General features: G+C 40.9%; 5 protein-coding genes and 1 long non-coding RNA gene across 8 annotated transcripts in view; 2 read left to right on the plus strand and 4 right to left on the minus strand.

The window, feature by feature from the left end:
• The window catches only part of LOC146521463 (programmed cell death 1 ligand 1-like), a 283,173-nt gene extending 280,949 nt beyond the window's left edge, over window positions 1-2,224 (plus strand). For both annotated transcript variants that reach the window (XM_085155108.1, XM_085155110.1), the window contains one exon: window positions 230-2,224. In XM_085155108.1, the coding sequence (XP_085011234.1) occupies window positions 230-456 (227 nt within the window). In that variant the 3' untranslated portion in view covers window positions 457-2,224. The remainder of the gene's footprint in view (window positions 1-229) is intronic.
• LOC146521475 (butyrophilin subfamily 2 member A1-like) overlaps window positions 1-21,967 on the minus strand; it is a 98,401-nt gene that overhangs the window by 71,454 nt on the left and 4,980 nt on the right. The window lies entirely within an intron of this gene.
• LOC146521478 (V-set domain containing T-cell activation inhibitor 1-like) overlaps window positions 1-21,967 on the minus strand; it is a 71,438-nt gene that overhangs the window by 42,093 nt on the left and 7,378 nt on the right. The gene's annotated exons all lie outside the window — the stretch shown is intronic.
• LOC146521480 (uncharacterized) overlaps window positions 68-21,967 on the minus strand; it is a 172,611-nt gene continuing 150,711 nt past the window's right edge. Inside the window, exon 5 of the transcript XR_014873364.1 lies at window positions 68-389. The gene's annotated coding sequence lies outside the window, so the exon portion shown is untranslated. The remainder of the gene's footprint in view (window positions 390-21,967) is intronic.
• Window positions 1,937-18,308, minus strand: LOC146521481 (uncharacterized). 2 transcript variants are annotated; one of them, XM_085155371.1, is made up of 4 exons: window positions 17,750-18,077; window positions 11,684-11,782; window positions 2,772-2,928; window positions 1,937-2,429 (listed from the first exon to the last, which is right to left on the minus strand). In XM_085155371.1, the coding sequence occupies exons 2-4, from the start codon at window positions 11,706-11,708 to the stop codon at window positions 2,345-2,347; spliced, it is 267 nt and encodes an 88-aa protein (XP_085011497.1). In that variant the 5' UTR covers window positions 11,709-11,782; window positions 17,750-18,077; the 3' UTR covers window positions 1,937-2,344. The 2 variants fall into 2 exon arrangements, with proteins under 2 accessions (XP_085011497.1, XP_085011496.1); XM_085155370.1 differs by lacking the exons at window positions 1,937-2,429; window positions 2,772-2,928; window positions 11,684-11,782 and adding an exon at window positions 15,087-16,060 and having other exon boundaries at window positions 17,750-18,308.
• LOC146521482 (uncharacterized) lies at window positions 16,059-20,669 on the plus strand. The gene is made up of 2 exons (XR_014873432.1): window positions 16,059-16,608; window positions 16,775-20,669. It is a non-coding gene; the product is annotated as an uncharacterized LOC146521482 (long non-coding RNA).

Below are 21,967 nucleotides of genomic sequence, written 5' to 3' on the forward strand. Positions count from 1 at the left end.
GTTAGTTGAGTGTGTGTGTGATCAGAGGTGAAGCTGCTTCCTGGTTGTTGATGTTTGTTTCTAAAGATGTTGTTGATGAGACTTTGTAGAAAGCAGCTGGTCTGAGTGATGTGATCAGAGTGCAGTAGATAATGTCTGACAGCAGTTTGAAGAGGAAATGGATTCTGTTCTGTTCTTCACTCATCACCTACCTGACAGCTGACACCTCACACCTGTTTCTCACCTGCAGGTCAGTCAGGAGGACACACAGAGGATGGAGGGAAGAAGGATGGAGGGAAGAAGGATGGAGGGAAGGAGGATGGAGGGAAGGAGGCTGGATATGTTGGACTGATCGTTGGTTTGGTAGTTTCTGCTGTGCTTCTTCTTGCTGCTGTTGTTGGTGTTTTGATCTACAAAAAACGTAAACGACAGAAGCAGGCTTCATACCAGCCTCCAGTTGAACTTCAGCCTGTTTGAAATGTTTCAGCTTCTCAGAGGTGACACTGAGCACTCAGGATAAAGACAGTTGTGGTTTTCCAATCATGTAAGTGAAACATGTGCAGACTCAAATGTCACACATGTTATTAAGAAGTGCCAAAAAGAGATTTGTAATTATTTTTACATTTTCTTCTTCTTTGGTGTAAAATGTCGACAAACAATCCAGGAAACATTTTCAGGTTTTATGTTTAAACGTACATCATCGAGTGTCGACCAGCTGCTGAGCTAACATCTCTTTAACTTTTACTTTAACCTCCTGAGACTCAAACTCTTTCATGGCATTTTTAATTTCTCTGTGATATTTGGGCTGATTGGGACCTGATGAATGTGAAAACAAAGAACAACCAGATTTTATTTTTTTTAATCTGATTTTTGTTTCTAAGAAAAATGAGATCCACATAAGAGGACATTTATTTTAAATTTCATAGAACATGTCAGTATAATGTCCTCGTACGTGGATTCAGACCCTTGTAGAGTAAAATTCTGTATTTTGTTCTAGACGACCCAAAATGTGATGTCCACATGTGTGGATGTGTTACAGGCCCAGCTGTAGAGGGCGCAGCCAGATTACGATCCTGTAAAACAGGAGAGAGAGTGAACACAGGAACCACGCTGCTGGTCGCCTGGTCAGTCTTACCAGAACCACAAGATCACAGCAGCTGTGCGCACAACTCAGTCCCCACAGCACTCTGCTGCCCTCTGCTGTCCAGAGTGAAATGACCTTTTATCATATCAGGTCCTATCAGGTTAAGATCAAACTACCTGCTGCTTCTCTCATGTTTATATCAGAGGAGCTTCTGATTATATACAGCTTTAAGCACTGAACGCACTTCTTAACTTTGTTATTGTTCTGTATTTAATATATTTATTTCTAATGCACGTTACAATAGTGGATGATGAGGCTTCATGTTTATTTTTTTAATGTAACTTTCTGACCTGTTGACTCGGTTCATCAGTTTTCACGACTTTCTGTTTCTCATGTTTTTACTGTAAAAGTGCCTTCAGATGGTTGTTGTTTCCTGCTGCTTCGTGAATAATCCTGCAGTGAAACTGAATCTGAGCTGGAGCCAAACAAACCTCACTGAGCTGATGTGTGAACTGGATCTAAGCAAGAATCAAACTGCATTAAAAACCTGACAGAAAACTTGCTCACTGACTTTCTCTCACTTTGACTCTGAAACTGGACATGAGACAACATTTAGACATTAATTGTCATTATATAACAAGTTTGTACAGCTGTAGTCTCTTGATGCTACGAACAGAGAACAGAATATAAATAACTTGGTCATAAAAAGGTGTCGGTGTAACTGGCTCAACCAGGACTTTGCACGAGGGCTCAGAAAGCTGCGTTCAGGAGTCAGTGACCAATCTAGGACTGGTTCTATGTTCCCATCAGGAAAAGAAAACAACGTTTTTCCATCAGACATCTTTGTGAAACCCACAGAAGCACACGAGAAGATCAAGTGAGACCAAAGTTTATTGAACCTGCAGAGAAACCAGATCACTGCTGTGGAGACGACAGCACACTTAGAAATAACATAAATAACAGCAAAGTTACTGAAGACACGAAAACATGGATTGCATCTACATTTTAGTCACATAAGATTTATTATTGTTTATGTATAAATGATGTCTTGGTCATGCTTTTATTCTGAAAGGCCTGGTAAAAATTTTTTTATTTTTTTAATATAAAAACTAAAAAACTAGTGTAAGAAAGTTTTTTCCAGCTTCTTTATAAAAGAAATAATAATAACTCTCCACTTGAACTTGGTTGTGTGGTTGTGTGAGGTTTCCTTCATGAACAAACAGAATATAAACCAGTGTGTTTACAGTGAATGTGTCAGGTCTGAGCTGCTGTGTGGACCAGTTAGAGAGCAGCAGCTGGATCCCAGTGGTTGGACTGGTGGACGACTTCAGTGAGGAGTCGATGACATTTGGCTCTGGTAGAAACTCTGCACACACAAACACACAGGAGGAGAATAGAAGCACAAAGCAGAGCCTCTCTGTTCTCTTTATATACAGCAAAGTATCAGGACATGTCAGTGAACGCATCACAGTTACAATAATGTAACTTAGTGAACTTTGACACATTTTGTGCTGGTGTGTCAGATCACACAGCATCTGCAGAGACACACAATCTTGTTTTGATACATTTTAACTGCAGGATGAAAAATAAATGATTAAATAACATCAAATTGCTCCATCTTAACAGTTTACTGGCACCAGAATATTTACTAGAACTGGTGCTTGTGTCCCAGTCAGTGTGTACATCCTGAGATGCTGCAGGCACAAACCTGTTCACTGTTCCCAGCTCACACTTAAAGACGACTGAATGTTTGCTGTGAGGACTCCTCGATCCTCGAAGAGCAGCTGTACCTCTCAGCTCTGACTGTTTTTCCTTCTCTTTGACGACGTCTTCAGTTCTCACTGCTGAGCCGACTGCAGCTGCATCTGCACAATAAAACACACACAGAGGACGTCAGAGCACGATTGACGTTTCCCAGAATCCTCTGCAGGAGAAAATGGAAGGTACTCATGTTTGGCTGGATAGAGAAAAGTTACAGGAAGTCATGATGTCGCTCTGATGTTGTTCAGTTTGTCTCGTACAACATTTTTCTGAAGTCTCATATAAAGACGTCGTTTCTCTGTTTTCTTAACAAAGTGGATTTTCTACAACAGTTTCAATGATAACAAACAAAATGAATGACATTAGTTATGGAGCCCTTTGTAAAATATTCAGAGAACAAGATGGAAAAACAATCAGTTACAGGAGCAAACATCATGTTGGCTTGAACACATTTGTTGTTGAAGCTTCTCAGTATTTGAAACATGAAGTGGTCGCATCTCGCAAGCAGCTTCATTTTTATAAATATGAAAAGTAAAAAGAAAAAAATGCCAAATTGAACCAAAATACAACTAAAAGGATTCCTGAGTGATATTACAGCCAGTGTTCAAGAAGAATCTCTGCAAAAATGTCATTCTTTAATTATTTGTAAAAACAGGAAGCTGCTGAGTGCTGAAATGACAGTTTATGTGCACCTTAGCATATGCTACTTCCGGTGGGGAAACTCCTGTAGAGTGCTTTGTTTATATTCGCTCCTTGTTTACGGTCGGGTTTTCCAAAACGATGAATCAAGCGGCGATTTACATTTCTCTAGATGTCTTGGGCATTTACTGAATATATCTGTAGATGATGTTCATCGTCTTGTCAATATTTTTTTCCCCGCGCCTCAGAGCAAAAGAGAGAAAGCATTCAAATGTCATATTTCTCAGTATTTGTATAGTGGTCCCTCGTTTATCGCGGGTGTCCAACAAGAAGTCCAACTTTTTGTGCGATGGTTCGCATCTTTCTCTGTGTTTTGGGTGCTACCGCAGGTGCCTTTGACGGTGAAAACATTTTGTCGACATTGATTTTGTTGAGGAGAAAACTTACTGCTAGTGATCGATGTAGCGATTCTGTCCTGTACAGGCGAGCTGGCACAGAGGAGATCGACAATGATCTACAGCCGATCAGGACCCAGAACACAAGGCTCTGTAGAAGGACAAAAAAAACATGCAAATTTACACACAACAAAAAAAAAATTCTGCAAAACAGCGAGGCCGCGAAAGGTTAACCGTGTTATAGCGAGGGACCACTGTAATTTTGAAGGTAAATGGTAAATGGCCTGTATTTATATAGCGCTTTACTAGTCCCTAAGGACCCCAAAGCGCTTTACACAACCAGTCATCCACCCATTCACACACTGGTGTAGCCACAGCCACCCTGGGGCGCACTGACAGAGGCGAGGCTGCCGGACACTGGCGCCACCGGGCCCTCTGACCACCACCAGTAGGCAACGGGTGAAGTATCTTGCCCAAGGACACAACGACTGAGACTGTCCAAGCCGGGGCTCGAACCAGCAACCTTCGAGCTCCGGCTCGAACTCCCAACTCTTGAGCCACGATCGCCCAAAATAGGTAAGTCACAAAATACCCTTGGTAAATACTAATATATAGAGACCCTTACCAGCATCATTTATTTACTTTTTTTATATCCTGTGGCTTTTTTTTCACGGTTTGTTGATATGATGTGTAGGTGTGTACTTGACTAGCTGATCTCGACATAACGGGAAACATCTAGTTTGACTATTCTTCACCTGTAGTTTGAATGCTGAACATTTGCCTGTTTAAATCATAAGAACTGTCACTATACAGAGATGTGCTTCTGAATGTGGACGATGTGTCTTTTCATTTTGTAATGCATTTCTGCTTGTGTTGAATGATGTAAACAACCGATCAATCCACACTCTTCAAATGGCAAAATAGTTTTTTTTAATGACACAGTAATGATGAGTGTTCCCACCTTCTGCTCTTTGTAACCTAATGCAAGCTTTCCGTTTTTGTATTTTGGACATGATTTTGTAGTCGATCTTCGCAGTAGCGATTGACCGCAAAGTAAAGCTACTGGAAATGTACAACCCTACACCCAATCTTAAAACAGGAAGTCAGCATTTCAGGTTTGCCAGTCCTGCAGTCTAAATGTGATCTATTTGACTCATTTACAAAAATCAGCCTGTTTAAGTCTCTTTTCCATCTGATTTAAAACATTTATGACATGATCAACAATAAAGGGATATTTCATTTATCAGTCTAGATTTCATTCATTTATGCAGCTGCATACATCACAGCTTCAAAAGTTTCTTATTACTCAGATAAATCAGCTTTCCGATAAATGTAGTGGTGCCAGTGTATTAAAAGAACAACATGAAAATATAGAAACAGAAATAACAGCACCTTTAATGTTTCCTGTATCTGAAACAGAGTTAAATACGTTTCATATGTTAATACAAATGTAATGTCTACATATCATATTTACATAATATTATGAAAGTGTGATGTGATGAAGTACATTAGCTAAGTGTTGTTTAATACCTAACCTTTTATGTAACAAATTTATAACAAATGCAGTTTCCGTCACCCAAAATATTTAAGCATGTACTTATTTACATCATAAACATACCTTGTGCCTTTATCAAGGGGGCTGCTAATAAAAAAATAAACTTCCATAAGCTCCGTTACAGCACCCACACCAACCTCTCCCGATTGGCGCCAAAAAGCCAACAACAGTCATACAGGAAGTCCTTCAGTAGCGTCAGGATTCAAAACGGAAGTCGGGTAACTTGGTTCAGTCCCATTCTGGGAGGAGTCACAGTCTCCTCCAGTGTAAGCGAGACAGTGAATGATTGACAGCAGCCTTATCAAATCCAAGGCCAAGATAACAAAACAAACAGATGTGCTGTACTGTCCTGTCAACACACCGGTGCACCGGCTCGTCCAACATAAACCCGTTCGTGTAGTCTGACTGTGCTTCATGAAACATGTTTGCTGTAACATCTCCGTGGCTCTGCTGGACTTTACTGTCGGTCTCCCTCGTGGGCTTTACCTGTGCACGTGAGTGTTCTTTTAAAATCCTATCGATTTATTTCTTACCCGCTGTTAGAAGCTGCTGGACAAACTGCTCTAAAGGTTTGTTATTATTAATTCATCCTTCCGACACTGCTGATAATAGAAAATCTACATTTACTTCAACCATCACTCCTTAAATCCCCTCAGCTCTTTACTATTAACATGACTCACTGATGCCCCTCTGTGTGTAGATGGAGCGCATGCATAAAAACAGTAGGAACCTGGGTGACACTGCAGTGTAATATTAATGATTAATGTACATGTTACTGTTATGACTCCTGAGCACAATTGAGTCAAAATGTTGATAAATCATGTTGAAGTCTTTGATAGCAAATTTCTTTCTGTAACAATGGAAAACACAATCTAATATAAACATGTTCAAACTAAGGAGAAACATTTGTGTGGAGAAACAGCAACACATTATTTGCATTACAAATCACTCTGTGTACTTCACAGTTCATTTTATTGCCACATTTAGAGGACAGTGGTGACGCCTGAGGCAACACATGTAAAACGTTACATCAACCTTTATGTAAACTTCAGAAAACAGCAATCGGGATCGTTAATTAAGACGGATGTAATGAGCACACTTCTGTTTTTGTGGTCAAGCACCTTGAAGTCCATGGACCTCATGTATAAACACAGATATAACGTTACCAGAAGATCATTGTCATATACAGATAAGCAGTGTAGCCACATTTACCCATAATGAAATACTTTGGCTGTGCTCCTCAGCTTTACATGAGCATATAGAGGCACTTATATTAAAGAAGGAAATAAATATAATAAAAGTAACAAACAACAAAATACTAAAGTATTATTATTAAGAGAATTTGAGACACTTGTTTGGAATTTACAGTTTTGTATTTACAGTTGTGCAAAAACTGGCAGTGAGGATGTAAAGTGGTTTAAAGTGGTAGTGTATCGAGTCCAGTAGTTGTAGTAAGTGTGTAATGACGCATGCAGAATGTCAGCAGTTCAAAAAGCCTGATGGCTTGTGGGTAGAAACTATCCCTGTGTCTGCTAGTTCAGCGGTCCCAGACCTTTTTCCTGCCACGGACAGTTTATGTCTGACAATATTTTCACGGACCGGCCTTTAAAGTGTCGCAGATAAATACAACAAAATAAAACCAGTACGGCTACCAAAAAAAGAAGATTTATTCATAACACACGGCAAAAGACCCAGGAAAACCAAGTGAACAATAAAAAACTATTAAAAACCCTAAAAACCATCAATTTCCCACCCGAGCCTCAACTCTTGTGGACCGGTACTGGGACGTATTTATATGGTATTAAAACTAATTATTTATTTATTTAAATAACATTCTCTTTGACGACATCTTCAGTTCTGCTGAGCCGACTGCAGCTGCATCTGCACAATAAAACACACACAGAGGACGTCAGAGCACGATTGACTTTTCTGCTAACAGAGAGCATTTAAGACACATTGTCATTAGAAGACTGCATTTCCCAGAATCATCTGAACATTTAAAGTGAGTTACTGACTCTTAAACTTGTAACTTTATTCAGTAAAAACTGTTTATTCTACCAGTGTTGTAATAAAATAAGTTGTGACATCAATAAATAAACAGCTGCTGAGGACTCGTTGGTGTAGCGAAGGACTAAAGAGTAATATAGTACACACTCCTTCCTGAGACGACTGAAGAAGCTGCGCCTCCACAAACTCATCCTTAACACCTACAGAGGCTCCACAGAGCATCCTAACCAGCTGCATCACATCTGTATGGAAACTGTCACACGTCCGACCACAGAGCTGCAGAGGATTGTGGGAACAGCTGAGCGCATTGTTGGCAGCTCTCTGCCCCGTCTGCAGGATACTTACACCTCACCCTGCATTCAGAAAGCCACTAACATCATGGCTGACCCACATCACCCTCCCACAGACTGTTTACTCCTCCTTCCACCCAGAAGACGACTCTGCAGCATCAGGAGCAGCACCTGCTGCCCTCCTCCACACTGGACTCTCTCCACACTTCTTGGACTACATAACACTCTCCTCTCATTTCCAACACTTGCACTGTTGACTCTGTCTGTGTTGCACACTGCTCAAAAAAATAAAGGGAACAGAAAAATAAGAATCCCAGATCTGAATGAATAAAATATTCTTATTAAATACTTTAGATAGTTGAATGTGGTGACAACAAAATCACACAAAAATGATGAGTGGAAATCAAATGTAGAGACCCGTGGAGGTCTGGATTTGGAGTCACACTCAATGAGGAAAAACACACTACAGTAATGTCCTTAAACAAGTCAAAGTGAAGCTCGGCAGTGTGTGTGGCCTCCACGTGTCTGTATGACCTACAACACCTGGACATTAGTGATGGGATTTCCGGCTCTTTTTAGAGATCCGGCTCTTTCGGCTCGGCTCACTAAAAAGAGCCGGCTCTTTCGGCTCCGAACCGGCTCTTCAGGTTGTTTTGTTGCTTTAATTATTTAATCATTAACAATAATATAAAATTATGCAGAAAAGGAATTACTAATGTAAAAAAAAGTGGTTTTATTTATATGTGTTTATATATAAATATATGATTTGGCCCCTAGAGACAAAACACGTACAAACTCCAAAACACATTTCTAGCGTTTACTGAACTTCCAAACAGAGCTACCCAGATCACTTAAATTACACAATAGAAAGCATGTGTGTATTGTTTGTGTATTTATAGACAAGCACTCATATTTATTCAAATAATTTTTTAAAAAAGTTCATTTACCTGTTACTACCACACACCAAATCCGGTTGTTGATACTTCCTGGCTTGTGTAGCCACTAGGTAACAAAAGCTCAACACTGCGCCCTAGAAACCTGGAGCACTTCTGTTGTCTTTTGTACGTGTTTTGGAGTTTGTACGTGCTTCTGAGTTTTTACATGTTTTTACGTGTTTTGGAGTTTGTACATGCTTTGTCTCTAAGGTCCACCATAAATATACTTTATTTATTCACTCCACATAAAATAAATAAATAAATCATATAATACAAAAAACAACAATCTACATTTTAAACTTTTAACTATTTAAATTTTCAGCTTTTTCCTTTTAAATAAATTTAACGTGAAACAACACAAAACACTGCAAACCACAACACAATTAAATATAAATTAAAATATTAAAACAAAAAGAAGATGCACATTCTCTGTCATATGGGCTGCATGATTTCTGAATCCTTTATCATCTGCAACTGAAAATAGTGGTTATAGTGATTACTATACCTTTCTAATGTGACATTGTTGTCCCTCGCTCTCTTTCTCTCTGACTCTGTTCCTGTGCTACTGCCAGTGTAACTAACCCCCCTCCCCCCTCTGCCCAGCGCAAAGTACAGGCCGCGCATGCGGAGTTTAGCGGAAAAAAGGGCGAGAGAGAGGGTGAGAGAAAGAAAAAAAAAAAAAAAACAAAACCTCACGGCTCCCAATAAGGAGCCGGCTCGCATCGTTCACTTCAAAGAGTCGGCTCTAAGAGCCATTTCGTTCGTGAACGACCCATCACTACTGGACATGCTCCTGATGAGGTGGTGGAGGGTCTCCTGAGGGTCCTCCTGGACAGTCTGTGGTGCAGTTGGTGGATGAAGCGAGACATGATGTTCCAGATGTGCTGGGTTGACTCAGGTCTGGGGAACAGCTGGACCAGTCCACAGCATCAATGCCTTCGTCCTGCAGGAAATGCTGACACACTGCAGCCACATGAGGTTCAGCATTGTCTTGCATTAGGAGGAAACCAGAGCTACACTCACCAACATATGATCTCACAGGGGGGTCTGAGGATTTCATCTCAGTACCTAATGGCAGTCAGGCTTCCTCTGATGAACACATGGAGGGCTGTGCGGCCCTCCAAAGAAATGCCAACCCACACCATAACTGACCCACTGCCAAACCATCATCATGTTGGAGGCAGCAGAAGGTTCTCCACGCTGTGTCCAAACTCTGCCACGTCTGTCACATGTGCTCAGTGTGATTCTGCTTTCATTGCCAGTGGAAAAGTTGCCATCTTGGTGTTCTCTGGCAAATACCAAACGTCCTGCACGGTGCTGGGCTGTAAACACAACCTCCACCTGTGGACGTCGGGCCCTCATGCCACCCTCATGGAGTCTGTTTGTAACCATTTGAGCAGACACGTGTACATTTGTGGCCTGCTGGAGGTTATTTTGCTCTGGCAGTGCTCCTCCTGTTCCTCCTTCCACAAAGGTGGCGGTAGCGGTCCTGCTGCTGGGTTGTTGCCCTCCTACGACCTTCTGATGTACCGGCCTGTCTCCTGGTAGCTCCTCCATGCTCTGGACGCTACACTGACACACAGCAAACCTTCCTGCCACAGCTCACATTGATGTGATCCTGGATGAGCTGCACTACCTGAGCCACTTGTGTGGATTGTAGACTTCGTCTCAATCTATCACTAGAGTGAAATCACTGCCAGCATTGAAAAGTGACCAAAACATGAGCCAGAAAGCATCAGCACTGAGAAGGTCTGTGGTCACCACCTGCAGAAACACTCCTTTATTGGGATGTCTTGCTAATAATTTCCACCTGTTGTCTAATCCAACAGTGTGTGGCATTGATGGTCAGTCAGTGTTGCTTCTTAAGTGGACAGTTTGATTTCACAGAAGTGTGATTGACTTGGAGTTACATTGAGTTGTTTAAGTTTTCCCTTTGTTTTTGGAGCAGTGCATTTATTCTGTGTACTATTGTATTTATGTATTATCATTCTTTTCTATCCTTACTGGGGCTGTGCGATATGACCAAAATCTCAGATCCTGATATAAAACATCTATCGTCCAATAACGATATAAATCATTGCGTGAAGTGTTTCCAGCTGGGTGTCGTGTACCTGGAGTCGAGTGTTTTAACCGATGAAATGATACATTTTTAGACATAAGTTGTATCTTTTTTGTTTCTCATCCGTAAATTCTCTGCCTACTTTTACATATGATTCAGTTTATTTTGAGAAGTCTCAACAGGATCTTGAGCTTTATTGTGAAAGGTTTATGTGGAAAATAAACAAGCGGACACGCGATGGTTTTACAGTTGTTGTTGCTAATGACAACGCATAAAAACAGGCGCTTGTCCGTCCGTAGTGTGGTTATATTAAATATAAGAGAGAGAGAGAAGTTTTAGAAATTAATATAGACACTACTGTGACCATCAAACCATGAAAAAATATTGACGTAAACAGTTTATTTTACGACACCACGAAACAAACGATTGTGTAAAATGAAACAATAGATGTTTTTATATTGTCATCTGATATATATCGTTATATCGAACAGCCCTAATCCTCACTTTCTCTATTCAAGCACAATACTGTTGAACTTATTCTCAGTTTATCTTATTTCTGTATAGATGTAAACATGTATATTTGAATTTGTTATATTTTCATGTTATTTTACAGTGTTTTTAATCTTTGAAAGAGGACGATATTTTGTCCCACTGTTACCTGAGCGTCTATTGTTTGGTTGACAATAAAACTCGACTAAAGCAACAGAGTACAAGCATAGTACTGGGTTTGCTAGTACTACATTACTGTATATTGCTCACACACACACACACTTCATCATCAGCAGACAGTCTCTTTGATGTTGATACATTTATCCATAACTGTGCAGGGAGGGAAACTCCGGGTTAACTGAGTGAGTTGATAACGAGCTTCATATGACAGAATATCCTGATTACCAATGTTAGCGTAAACTAATCTGAATAACAGAAACATACCCTGGGTATAATAAACCTGCTCTGTAGTGCAGGAGATTCTACTTACAGAGCAGCACAGATGTTTCCTTCATCGTCCTTCTCACTCATTTCAGCTTTTTCTCATTTCTGTCTCTGACACCAGGTAAAGTCGCCCTCTTCCTCCTTCCTGTTGGTACAAAGAGAGTCGAGGTCAGATACATTAAAAATATAAACAACTATTAACACACTGTAATGGCTACTCTCTTCTAACACGTGGTATGAACGCCCTGTTACTTAAAGTTGCTACAAAAACACACAGATAGTTTTTTTAAAGAATATTTCAAAGATGGACGTCTGGTCGACATCACGGATGTTACACCGGTGTCCACTCGATGAACCTCTTCAGCATCACCCGCGTACCCCTGTCAGACTTGTTACGACTCATCGAGTGATGTCACCGACCAGCCAATCGGTGACATCACAGTTTAGTACCTGCTCAGATCGCTTGGAAACCCGGCCGAGCAGGTACTAAAGAAATACCTGGTACCAGGTACTGAAGACCATTCACACTCACATTCACACCTCTGGGCGATTCAGAATCACCAGTGAACTTAACCCCACTGACTGCATGTCTGTGGACTGTGGGAGGAAGCTGGAGTACCTGAAGAGAACCCACACAAACACAAGGAGAACATGCAAACCCCCCACAGAGACTCCCCGACCAGGTGGTGGATGCAAACACTCAGTGTCACCATGTGACCCTCTTATAAATGTATTTAGGTACTTTAAATATACACAACATGTAAACTATAAATAATAATAAATAAAAGTTATAATGCTACTTATGTCAGCTGTAACTCTCATCTGGACTCTAATTATTACCGTTTTGTTTTTATTATTAAGTGTCAGTGCACTTATGTTAACGATAGTGAATCCTTAAGCTGTCATCATCAATTTTCACCTGTCAGTCTCATTCTGTCCTTTCTGAAAGTCTTCAACAACTCAATTATGATGTGACTGAAAACACAATGAAGACAAAATATTAGGTATAAAATAACTGACTGGAATATTTATTCTGTTTTATCAACATATATAAACACATTTAAGGATCTGTCTGTTGACTAGCATGCAATGTAAATAAAACTTAAAAAAACCCAAATGAACAGTTATAAATAATAATAATAATAATAATAATACCAAACATACAGTTTTATACAAAGTAGAGCCGATCAATGCATTTATGAATTTATGAATGATCCGTTTTTTCTAAACTGATCATTCATACAGAAGTAATTTTCAATGTTTCTATTTTTATGTGTAATGTCTTTACTCATAATGGTAAGTAGAGTTTAATTAACATGATTTATGACGAGTTATATATAAAATTTAGAAATGAGCTGTTTAGCAAAGTATCTTAAATCCTGCGTTATTTGACACATTTCACATATTTTACATCAACAAGTCATTTACAGCAGTGTCAATACGGCCAATCATTTTTATGCAAATACAGGAAACCAGTTCGGGGCACGACCGTATTTGGCGCCGTTACCGTCCCGAGCGAACGTCGACACAGCGGGGACACCGGACAAGATGGGTACCGGAGTTCTTACGTCGCTCTTCGGGATTCTTTTCCTCTGTTATTTCGCGTTTGCATCAACAGGTGAGTATGTAACTCTTAGATTGCTGCTGAATTACTTTGCCGTTAGAACCACCGAGACTTGCCGGACATCGTTTTTCGGCTGAAACCTCAGATAACAGAAAACATTCACTTCGCTCAAAAGTACGGCTAGCGATAGCGATAGCGAAGCGACACATAACGTTAGCATGGCGGAGCAAACCAGAGTAGCCGGCAAAAGCGGACTGGTCCCGGATTACTTCCACATTTATAACAGGGGATTTTAGTCCGGGAAACCTGAAGTCGGTACTAAAATAAAAAAAACTAATAAAAAAACTCGAAAGATACTTTTCGACACTGTGTCGCACTGACGTAGCGCGCCTATGCTAGCGATCAGCAACGAAGGAGAGGAAGCGCTACCGCGAGGCTTAATGTTCGCGGCGGGTCGGCTGGCTTCACCCCTGGCTGCACAAGTCACGGTTCACTCGACCGCGTTATGTCAGGAGAACAACAAAGCCACCAAAGAAGTACTAAAACTCGAGGAGACGCACAGCTGTAGCACTGTTTGCTTATATTGTGTGTGGTTGATTTAAACATCAGAGCCTGGTAAGGTAACAGCCATTTTTTTCTCTTGCATCAAGTACCTGCTGAGAACATCACTGTAGTGAAGTTTCTGAGTCATCCCCATCCAGAATCCCTGGAAAGGTCGGGGGCAGATCTAGAAGGTGGCATGTGCCACCCTAAAGTAATCTCCTGCCACCCCGAGTGCCACCCTAGTTTTGCACATGACAATGTTGTTTACTAAAATAAGATCGCACTTTGAGCCTAGCTACAGTTATCAGTGAATATAATTCTAAAACTGAATCTATTGCTTGGTGTTACCCAATGTTCCCTCTAATGTTTCATGTGTCTGAGCGAACACACAAACTCCCTGAGCGAGCAACAGCAGACGTGTGCACTGTGGTCACGCCAGCATCGAATCCATCCAAGTTACATGGTTTATTAAAATAATCAAATTACATCATTTACATTTATGTTAGACTACGTTTAATTAACTGCTTTAGAATGCAATTTAAAAAAATCTTGTGTAGTATGTTAACACTATTGAAAGTAAAAATGACTTGAACTCCAATTTTGAAAACACAACTTTATTTATTTTTTTATAAAGCTCTGACTTGTATTATGAGTCTGTGGTCTTGGAGAGAGTCCTGTAACTCTGTCTGCAAAATACAGCATATAATGACCGATGTTGGGCAATTAATAATATAGTTACTTCTTCAAAAAAGTTACTGAGTTTTGCAAGCAACAAAGTTTTTTGCAGCTGTTTACCTAAAAATGCAGCCAAGGCGTTTTTAAATAAACATTTCAAACTATTTACAGAACAATCAGCTGTTCTGCATCAAATTTGATGCCACACAAATTATTTGTGCCACTCCAAAAAATAATTTCTGTCCACTATGAGATGAAGGAGAACATCACAAACCTGATACCTGCAGGCCTGACAACAGGAGATGTATCACTGCTGTAACACCTGTAACATTCAGCAGTCGCCTCGTTGTTCTGACAAACACAACAAAACTATTGACTACACTAGGGCTGTACGATATGACCACAATTTCATATCCTGATATAAGACATTTATCGTTATTAACCCTCTGTGGTCCACGGACACGCTGCCCCTCCAAATCACTGATTTAAGCTGACATAACAACAAGCTGCAGCCACGCTGAGTCTCCATTTCAGACAGTGTTAAACAGCAGGTGTATTGGCTGCATTTTTAGATAAATAGTTGAAAATGTTTACAAAATGTACAATATATATTTGCATTTAAAAAATAGTACTCAAATTTTATGTTTTTTGTGTGATTTCAGATGAGTTGTGTTAATACAGTATGCCAATTTAAAAAAAAAAAAAAAAGAAGCTAAATTCAGACACATGAGGTTGAGCTGAGAAGAATGATACCAAGCAAGACACGGGGAAAAAATAAACAATTTAAAGGTGAAGTACACATGTTAAATCAAAAGCAGTTAAAATGACCAGTTATATGTTGGACCTCAGAGGGTGAACACAACAAATCATGAAAAATTAGGTTTAAATCTTTGTTCATGACAATGCAGATTTCTGACATTTTGTGTAAATTCAAGGTTGTTCATTCGTCAGATGCACAGTTATACAAGTATAACACAGTGAAATGTAAACCTGACACGCTCCTTGACTTGTGCAAAAGGGGGGGAGAGAGGGAGAACATTATAAATAAATATATATACATTTGGTGAATGTGCAGTAGTAGCATGTATGCAGCAAGCATCTCGCAGTGGGGATAATCTCCTCCGCTGGCATATTGACAAACATACTGCTTCTTCCGTAAACTCGTCGACTGCGCATGCTCAGTCTACATCGTTGAGCGCGTCCTGTAGCGTAGCTTCTGATTGGGCAGACCAACGTTTCACCTCCCTCGTGGTTACTTCTTCCCTCCGTATGTTTTGTTTATACTGGGGAATGAGGAAGATGGCGTTGTGGTCAGACTTCCCGAAAGCCGAGTGTGAGACAGCTTTGTAGCCCTGCTTGTACTGCGTGTAGCAGTGGTCCAAAATCCAACCCCCCCTCATCGGACACGAGACATGCTGGTAGAAATTCGGCATGACTTGTCCGAGGTTCTCTTTATTAAAGTCTCCGACGGGGTCCTTGTTTTGAAGCGAACTCCGCACATCATGTAGTTCGGACAAAGCTATACCTGTGTCCACTTGGGGTGGGATGTAGACCACCGTGGCGATGACCGAGGTGAACTCACGGGGCAGATAGAAAGGGCGGCACTTAATGCTCAGGAACTCCAGATGTGGCGAGCAGCCGCTGGAAAGAGTAGAAATGCACCTGGCATCACACCACTTTCTGTTTACCATGAAACACACTCCTCCACCTTTGGTTTTGTTTGACTCTGACGGAGTTACGCCTGGACCGGCACGGTGGGGGTCAGCCATGTCTCCGTGAAGCACACAATGTTGCTGTCCCTCATGTCACGTTGGAAGGTGACTCTCGCTCTTAGGTCATCGAGCTTGTTCTCCAAAGCAGTCAGGAAGGAAAAATCGCCTCATGTTGTTAAGCTTTCTGGATTTTATATTTATTGGGCTACAGATTTATTCATTATACGGACTACACAGTACATAAACTCAAAATTTCACGTGTTTATCTAAACTGTATAGTTATGTGGACTACAGAAAATAATTAAGTTGTAGACTATATTTATATGAATAGCATGTATATTGAATCATTTTAACCATATGTAACCCATCCCTTTGTGTTTGAAAAAATAGGCTTTGATTTTGCTGCACATTTGATTTCTTTGCCACCCTAAGAAAATTTCTCTAGATCCGCGCCTGGTCAGGGATAAAAGAAAATAGGTCCTGTTGATATTTGGGCTTCGTTCCTCCTGTTCTAATAGAAGTTAAATCCCTCACTTGAGAATGCACTCAAACTTTAACATTTCCGCAGCAATTTGCTGAAACAACCTCTGAACCAACAACAAGGACGTAAGACTTCCTAAAACTAAACTTCTTTTTCTAGGAGGTTCCACTTTATGGTAATGTAACGACATCCATCTTTAACTTTGTCACCAAATTAAAACATCACTACTTGACTAGCTGGTTGTAAAGAAAGCGGAGTAACCTGGATCCTGACCAGTGCGCGCTCCCGACGCTGGGGAACGCTCGTCGGTGATAAATGGCACAACGCTCAGCTAGAGCAGCACAGTGTTGCCAACTTAGCGACTTTGTTGCTATATTTAGCGAGTTTTCAGACCCCCTTAGCGACTTATTTTTTTCTAAAAAGCGACTAGCGACAAATCTGGCGACTTTTTCTGGTGTTATTGGAGACTTATTTATGACAACTTTTTGACGTGAAAGAGCGTGTTGCTCTTACTCTCAACAAGCAGCGGGTACTGCCGTGGGCACCTCACCCGTGCTAAAGCGCTCATGGGCGGAGGATAGTCCTCCCCCAGCTGCAAGAGATGTTCACACCTGTGCGTCCAAACTGCAAATGAATCGCGCATGAGCGAAGCCGTTGCTCCCGCACTGACTGTAACGCAGTCAATTCTTCTTTTACTGTTATGCTGTTTTGTGGATCAGGTTTAAAACTACTTATAAACACACACACATAAAGTAACTCCACCAGAGTGCCTATTTCGGGTCACTTTTGCCGGTCCAAGCCCGGATAAAGGAGCAGGGTTGGAATTGTGACATTAAAAAAAACAATAATTGCTAAAATACATTTAATTTGTAGTTCTAAATAAATTCTAAATGCATTTAGGACGTTTTTTGCTCACTTTATGTCTCTTCAACAACGTAGGTTAAAATTATATTAGCATGACCAATTATGCAAATTGGGTGATGACGTCATTTAGCGACTTCTAGCGACTTTTAGGACAACCAATAGCGATTTTCCTTACTGAGGAGTTGGCAACACGAGCAGCAGCCATGTTTGAGCACTACAACCAGACGTGAAACACGACCTTCTTATGACTCTGCGTGTCTGTGTTTTACTTACCCCGACATACAGAGGCTCTAAAAACATACTAGCTCCTTTGTGCCTCATCCCACACGTCAACAAACATGAAGACGGTGAAAGCTGCTGATAAGCTTCGTTTTTTCGACGTCACGATTAAAAACAGGCTCCAATATCCAAAGTTAAGCCCACGTCGTTTTCGAGTAAAGGGCATCCTTGTTTAAAGCTCCTAGCAAAGCTGTTTTCTACCGTCCACGAACGATAACACAAACAGCTTCTCTTCTCACGGAGGGAAACCGTGTAGCGAGGTCACAAAGACTGCAGCGGAAGTGCGTTCCCCGTGTGCAGAGCGAGCCGATGAGCAATAGGGGGCAGTGTACAGTATGGTACATACTACAGCGCCCCCCCCGGTCGGACACACACAGATGCAGGAATGTTAACTTCACTATTGGCAGTTCTGCTTCCACTGGACTGTAGTTATGTCTCCACCACCTCAGTTATGCGTTTTTATTGATGAGATTTAAGTTCACAAGTTAACATTATGATTGAATTGATGATTTATCAATGATAAATCAAAGTTTTACTAATATTACAAGATAATAAAAACGGTCTGCTATAAAAACTGCAGAATGAAACTTTGTGTTTTTGTCACTGTGCACAAAACTGTAGTTTTGTGCACAGTGACACAAAACCCTATAGGCTAATTTATTATGTATGTTTTAAGTTGAGCATTTACACACGTTTGGCCCAGATATTTTTTAGGTTCTCTATTTTAATTCATTAGTAGTAGTAGTACACATAGGCACATCCCAAAACATTGCATATTTCTGAGCATAAGAACAAAAACAACAAATATGCAGCTGTTCAAAGGTGTTTGCAAATTTATTTATTTTTTTAAATCCTTTCAAATTGTGTTTTTGTTTGATTTCTAACACTGGGAGCTAAACACACGTTGTTCTGTTTGCACTGAGATATGTTTAGACTTTGTTCTTTATCAAGAATTTATCGCTTTGTTGTTCGTCTGAATTCTGTGGTTCCTTAACAGATTTTAACAGGTCTGTGGTCACGTTTGTGTGATTCAACCAGCATAAACCAGAGAGCAGTTGTCTCTGTTCCTCACTCTGATTGGCTGATGTTGAAGTGACCGCTTCCTCTCTTCTCATCTTTCAGACCAGGAAACCATCACGGCTCAGTCAGGACAGAAGAACGTCACCCAGCCACTTCGAGCTCCAAACAACAACATCATAATAATTGAAGAGTGGTCCAGAGCTGACCTATATAAATGTGCCCCTAAGTACTGGAATGGACACTTTTTTCCACAAGAGCAGCATCCATCTTTTGAGAACCAGGTGGATCTGGAGTTGTCGTGGCAGTTTTTGGTGATGGTGTTTGTCCTGTGGGTGTTGGTGAAGTTGGTGACGATACCATCAAAGCATTTTTTCGTTTTGGTGGAGTTGATGGTGTCAGCAGTGGTGTTGAAGGAGGTATTGCTGTTGTTTGTGGAGTTGGTGTTTGAATCTACAGAAACATAAACAACAGAAGCAGGGTTTATACCAGCCTCCAGCACCTCAACTGACCCTTTTTCTTTCAACGACTCTACTGCCTCCTCCCCCTGTGCCATTCATCAGGAGACACCTACCCACAGCCTACACTGCAGTTTAGACACAGTAAAACCACCTTTCGCTGTTAAATCGTCTTCTGGGTATGGTTTTGGGGACCAGGGCGCCCCTGTACCCCCAGACCAGGACGTAACACCAGTCTGTGGCAGGGCTAACACATCGACACAGAGAAACATCGCACTCACCACTGACTGCATGTATTTGAACTGTGGGGCCTGGAGAGAAACCTTGCAAACACGAGGAGAACATGCAAACTCCACGCAGAAAGAACCCGGCCTGATGGTGGAATTGAACTCAGGAACTTCTTACATACAGTTCATGCAGTTTTTAGGAGATTGTGGTTGATGGGTTTAGATTTTATTATTGTCATTTGTATTAGAAAATATTTAACCATATATGCTTAGAGGTGTATAATCAATTGTGTAGTGATAGGATGTGTGATCTTTAGCAGGCTGCAAAGGCTTGGTGTGCATTCCAGAGTGTTCTGGAATCCACACCTACATCCTGGGAGCATGGGAAGAGGTCGTACCTTGTTTTATTGTTTTACGGTGGGATTAACGTAGTTATATCTGTTTTAGTCTAAGTGCCTTTTGAAAGTAAAAAAGACCAAATTCAGTACTAGGAAGGTGTACCTAATAATGTGGCCAGTGAGTGTATATGATTGTAATGAAATAAAACTTGTGAACTTGTTTGTATGTTTTTGTGGTGTTCAGTGTCAGTGAAAACGTGTGACAGATTTTCTTGTAAAGAGCTGAACACTCCTGATCCTGTGTGAAGTGGAAACATTAAACCTTCAGTGCTGCAGACTCAGAGGTGGGCAGCCTGTTGTTGCACTTTAATGTCAGTAGATGGCAGCACAGACCACTTCATCTTGGCTGCATCAAATTACAAACTCACTTCCTCATTAAAGAATAAAACTTGAAAAAAATAATGCCTTTAAAATGAATACCACCTAAACTATCGTCTGCTTTGAGTTGACGTCACACCTGTTACCTGTCACGCTGTCATATTTCTGGTAGCAGTGGTCACTTCTGGTAAAAACAAACCACCTGCAGCCCTGACTGCTGACAGAGCTGCAACAAGCATCAGTAAACGTATTACAGTCTCATGAATTTGGTGGTTGGTAAAAGCTGCTCAGAGACACACATGTTGTTTTACATGTGAGCGACATCCTGATTTCAAATCTGTGGGTCAGTGAAGAGAATCACTGATGGACATGCGCAGTGGAGGGTGCTCTAACATAAACGTGTGACTGTGTGTTGAAAACAATTTTACTCAGAAAGTAAAACCCGACACATTGTAGATGAAGGCTGTTTATTAATGGAGTTAATGATCTCCATCATGTTACAAAACACATTTGTACCTGTGAAAAATAGTGAAAAATATAAATTTATGAGATATTAATCTTATAAATCTTACAAATCATCCATAAATGTGTTAATATTCAGATTTTAAATGTTTATTTTTATGTTCATTGTCTCTCACAGTGACACAGACAGCTGTGACATCAAACATCAAACAGTGATTCATTCCTCTGTGAACTTTAAATAAACACATTAAAGAAATTTTATTTGAGTCCTTCTTTCACTTCAGTCTGACTTCATGAAAACCTGCTGCTGAGCACTTTAGTTATAAAGCAGAGGTTAAAATGATCGTCTGAGTCTCCAGGATGTCTCAGGCTGAATGAGGACAGATGTTACAGATGTTCTCTTTATGACTCCTGAGACAAAAACTGACCAAACTTTCCTGCAGCTTTTACTTTGTGGCTGAAGTCGACTCATGTTTGTTCTTTGTTATCTCAGACAGGTGTGTTAGTTAGCCACAAGAATACATGTTTCCATCAGACAGAAACAACCAGTGAGGGGCAGACACACACTCACATGTCAGATCTTCTGAGGTTTCCTTCATGAGGAGAACAAACAGAATATAAACCAGTGTGTTTACAGTGAATGTGTCAGGTCTGAGCTGCTGTGTGGACCAGTTAGAGAGCAGCAGCTGGATCCCAGTGGTTGGACTGGTGGACGACTTCAGTGAGGAGTCGATGACATTTGGCTCTGGTAGAAACTCTGCACACACAAACACACAGGAGGAGAATATAAGCACAAATTATTATTTTTGGCTCTAATTAGTAAACACAGAGTCAGTCTATAATGCTGGGCTCACACTGTGCGATCTTTGGCCCGCTTTGAGCCGATTTTTGAGTCGTGTGACCGTTTCGGTGATCGGCCCGAGTTTGACCTTCATCGTGCATCGTGTAGCATACGTGAGGTAACGAGAAGCCACTAACACCGCACGACCAGCTCCCAATCATCAATCGCTTGGTCGGGAGGATTTCAAACCGACGGGTCACCACAGCAGCTCACACTGCTCACGCGCAAACACATAAATGTTGGTGAAAAGACGGAGTAGCACAGCAGTGCAGCGTGTGATCTGGACACAAGCGATGGAGGAACTTGTAGAACTTTTGAAAGCTCATCCGAGCCTTTTTGATGTGGCCTCACAAAATTATCACAAACACAACAACCGTGAAAATAGTTGGATGGACATTGCTGCTCAATCACAGCTGCCTGATCAATGCCCCATATCGGTACTCACTGTGGATTACTAAATATACACATCTATAATTGCTGAACAATATGGG

Source organism: Neolamprologus multifasciatus, chromosome 3 (assembly GCF_963576455.1).
Source record: "Neolamprologus multifasciatus chromosome 3, fNeoMul1.2, whole genome shotgun sequence".
Taxonomy (NCBI): Eukaryota; Metazoa; Chordata; class Actinopteri; order Cichliformes; family Cichlidae; genus Neolamprologus; species Neolamprologus multifasciatus.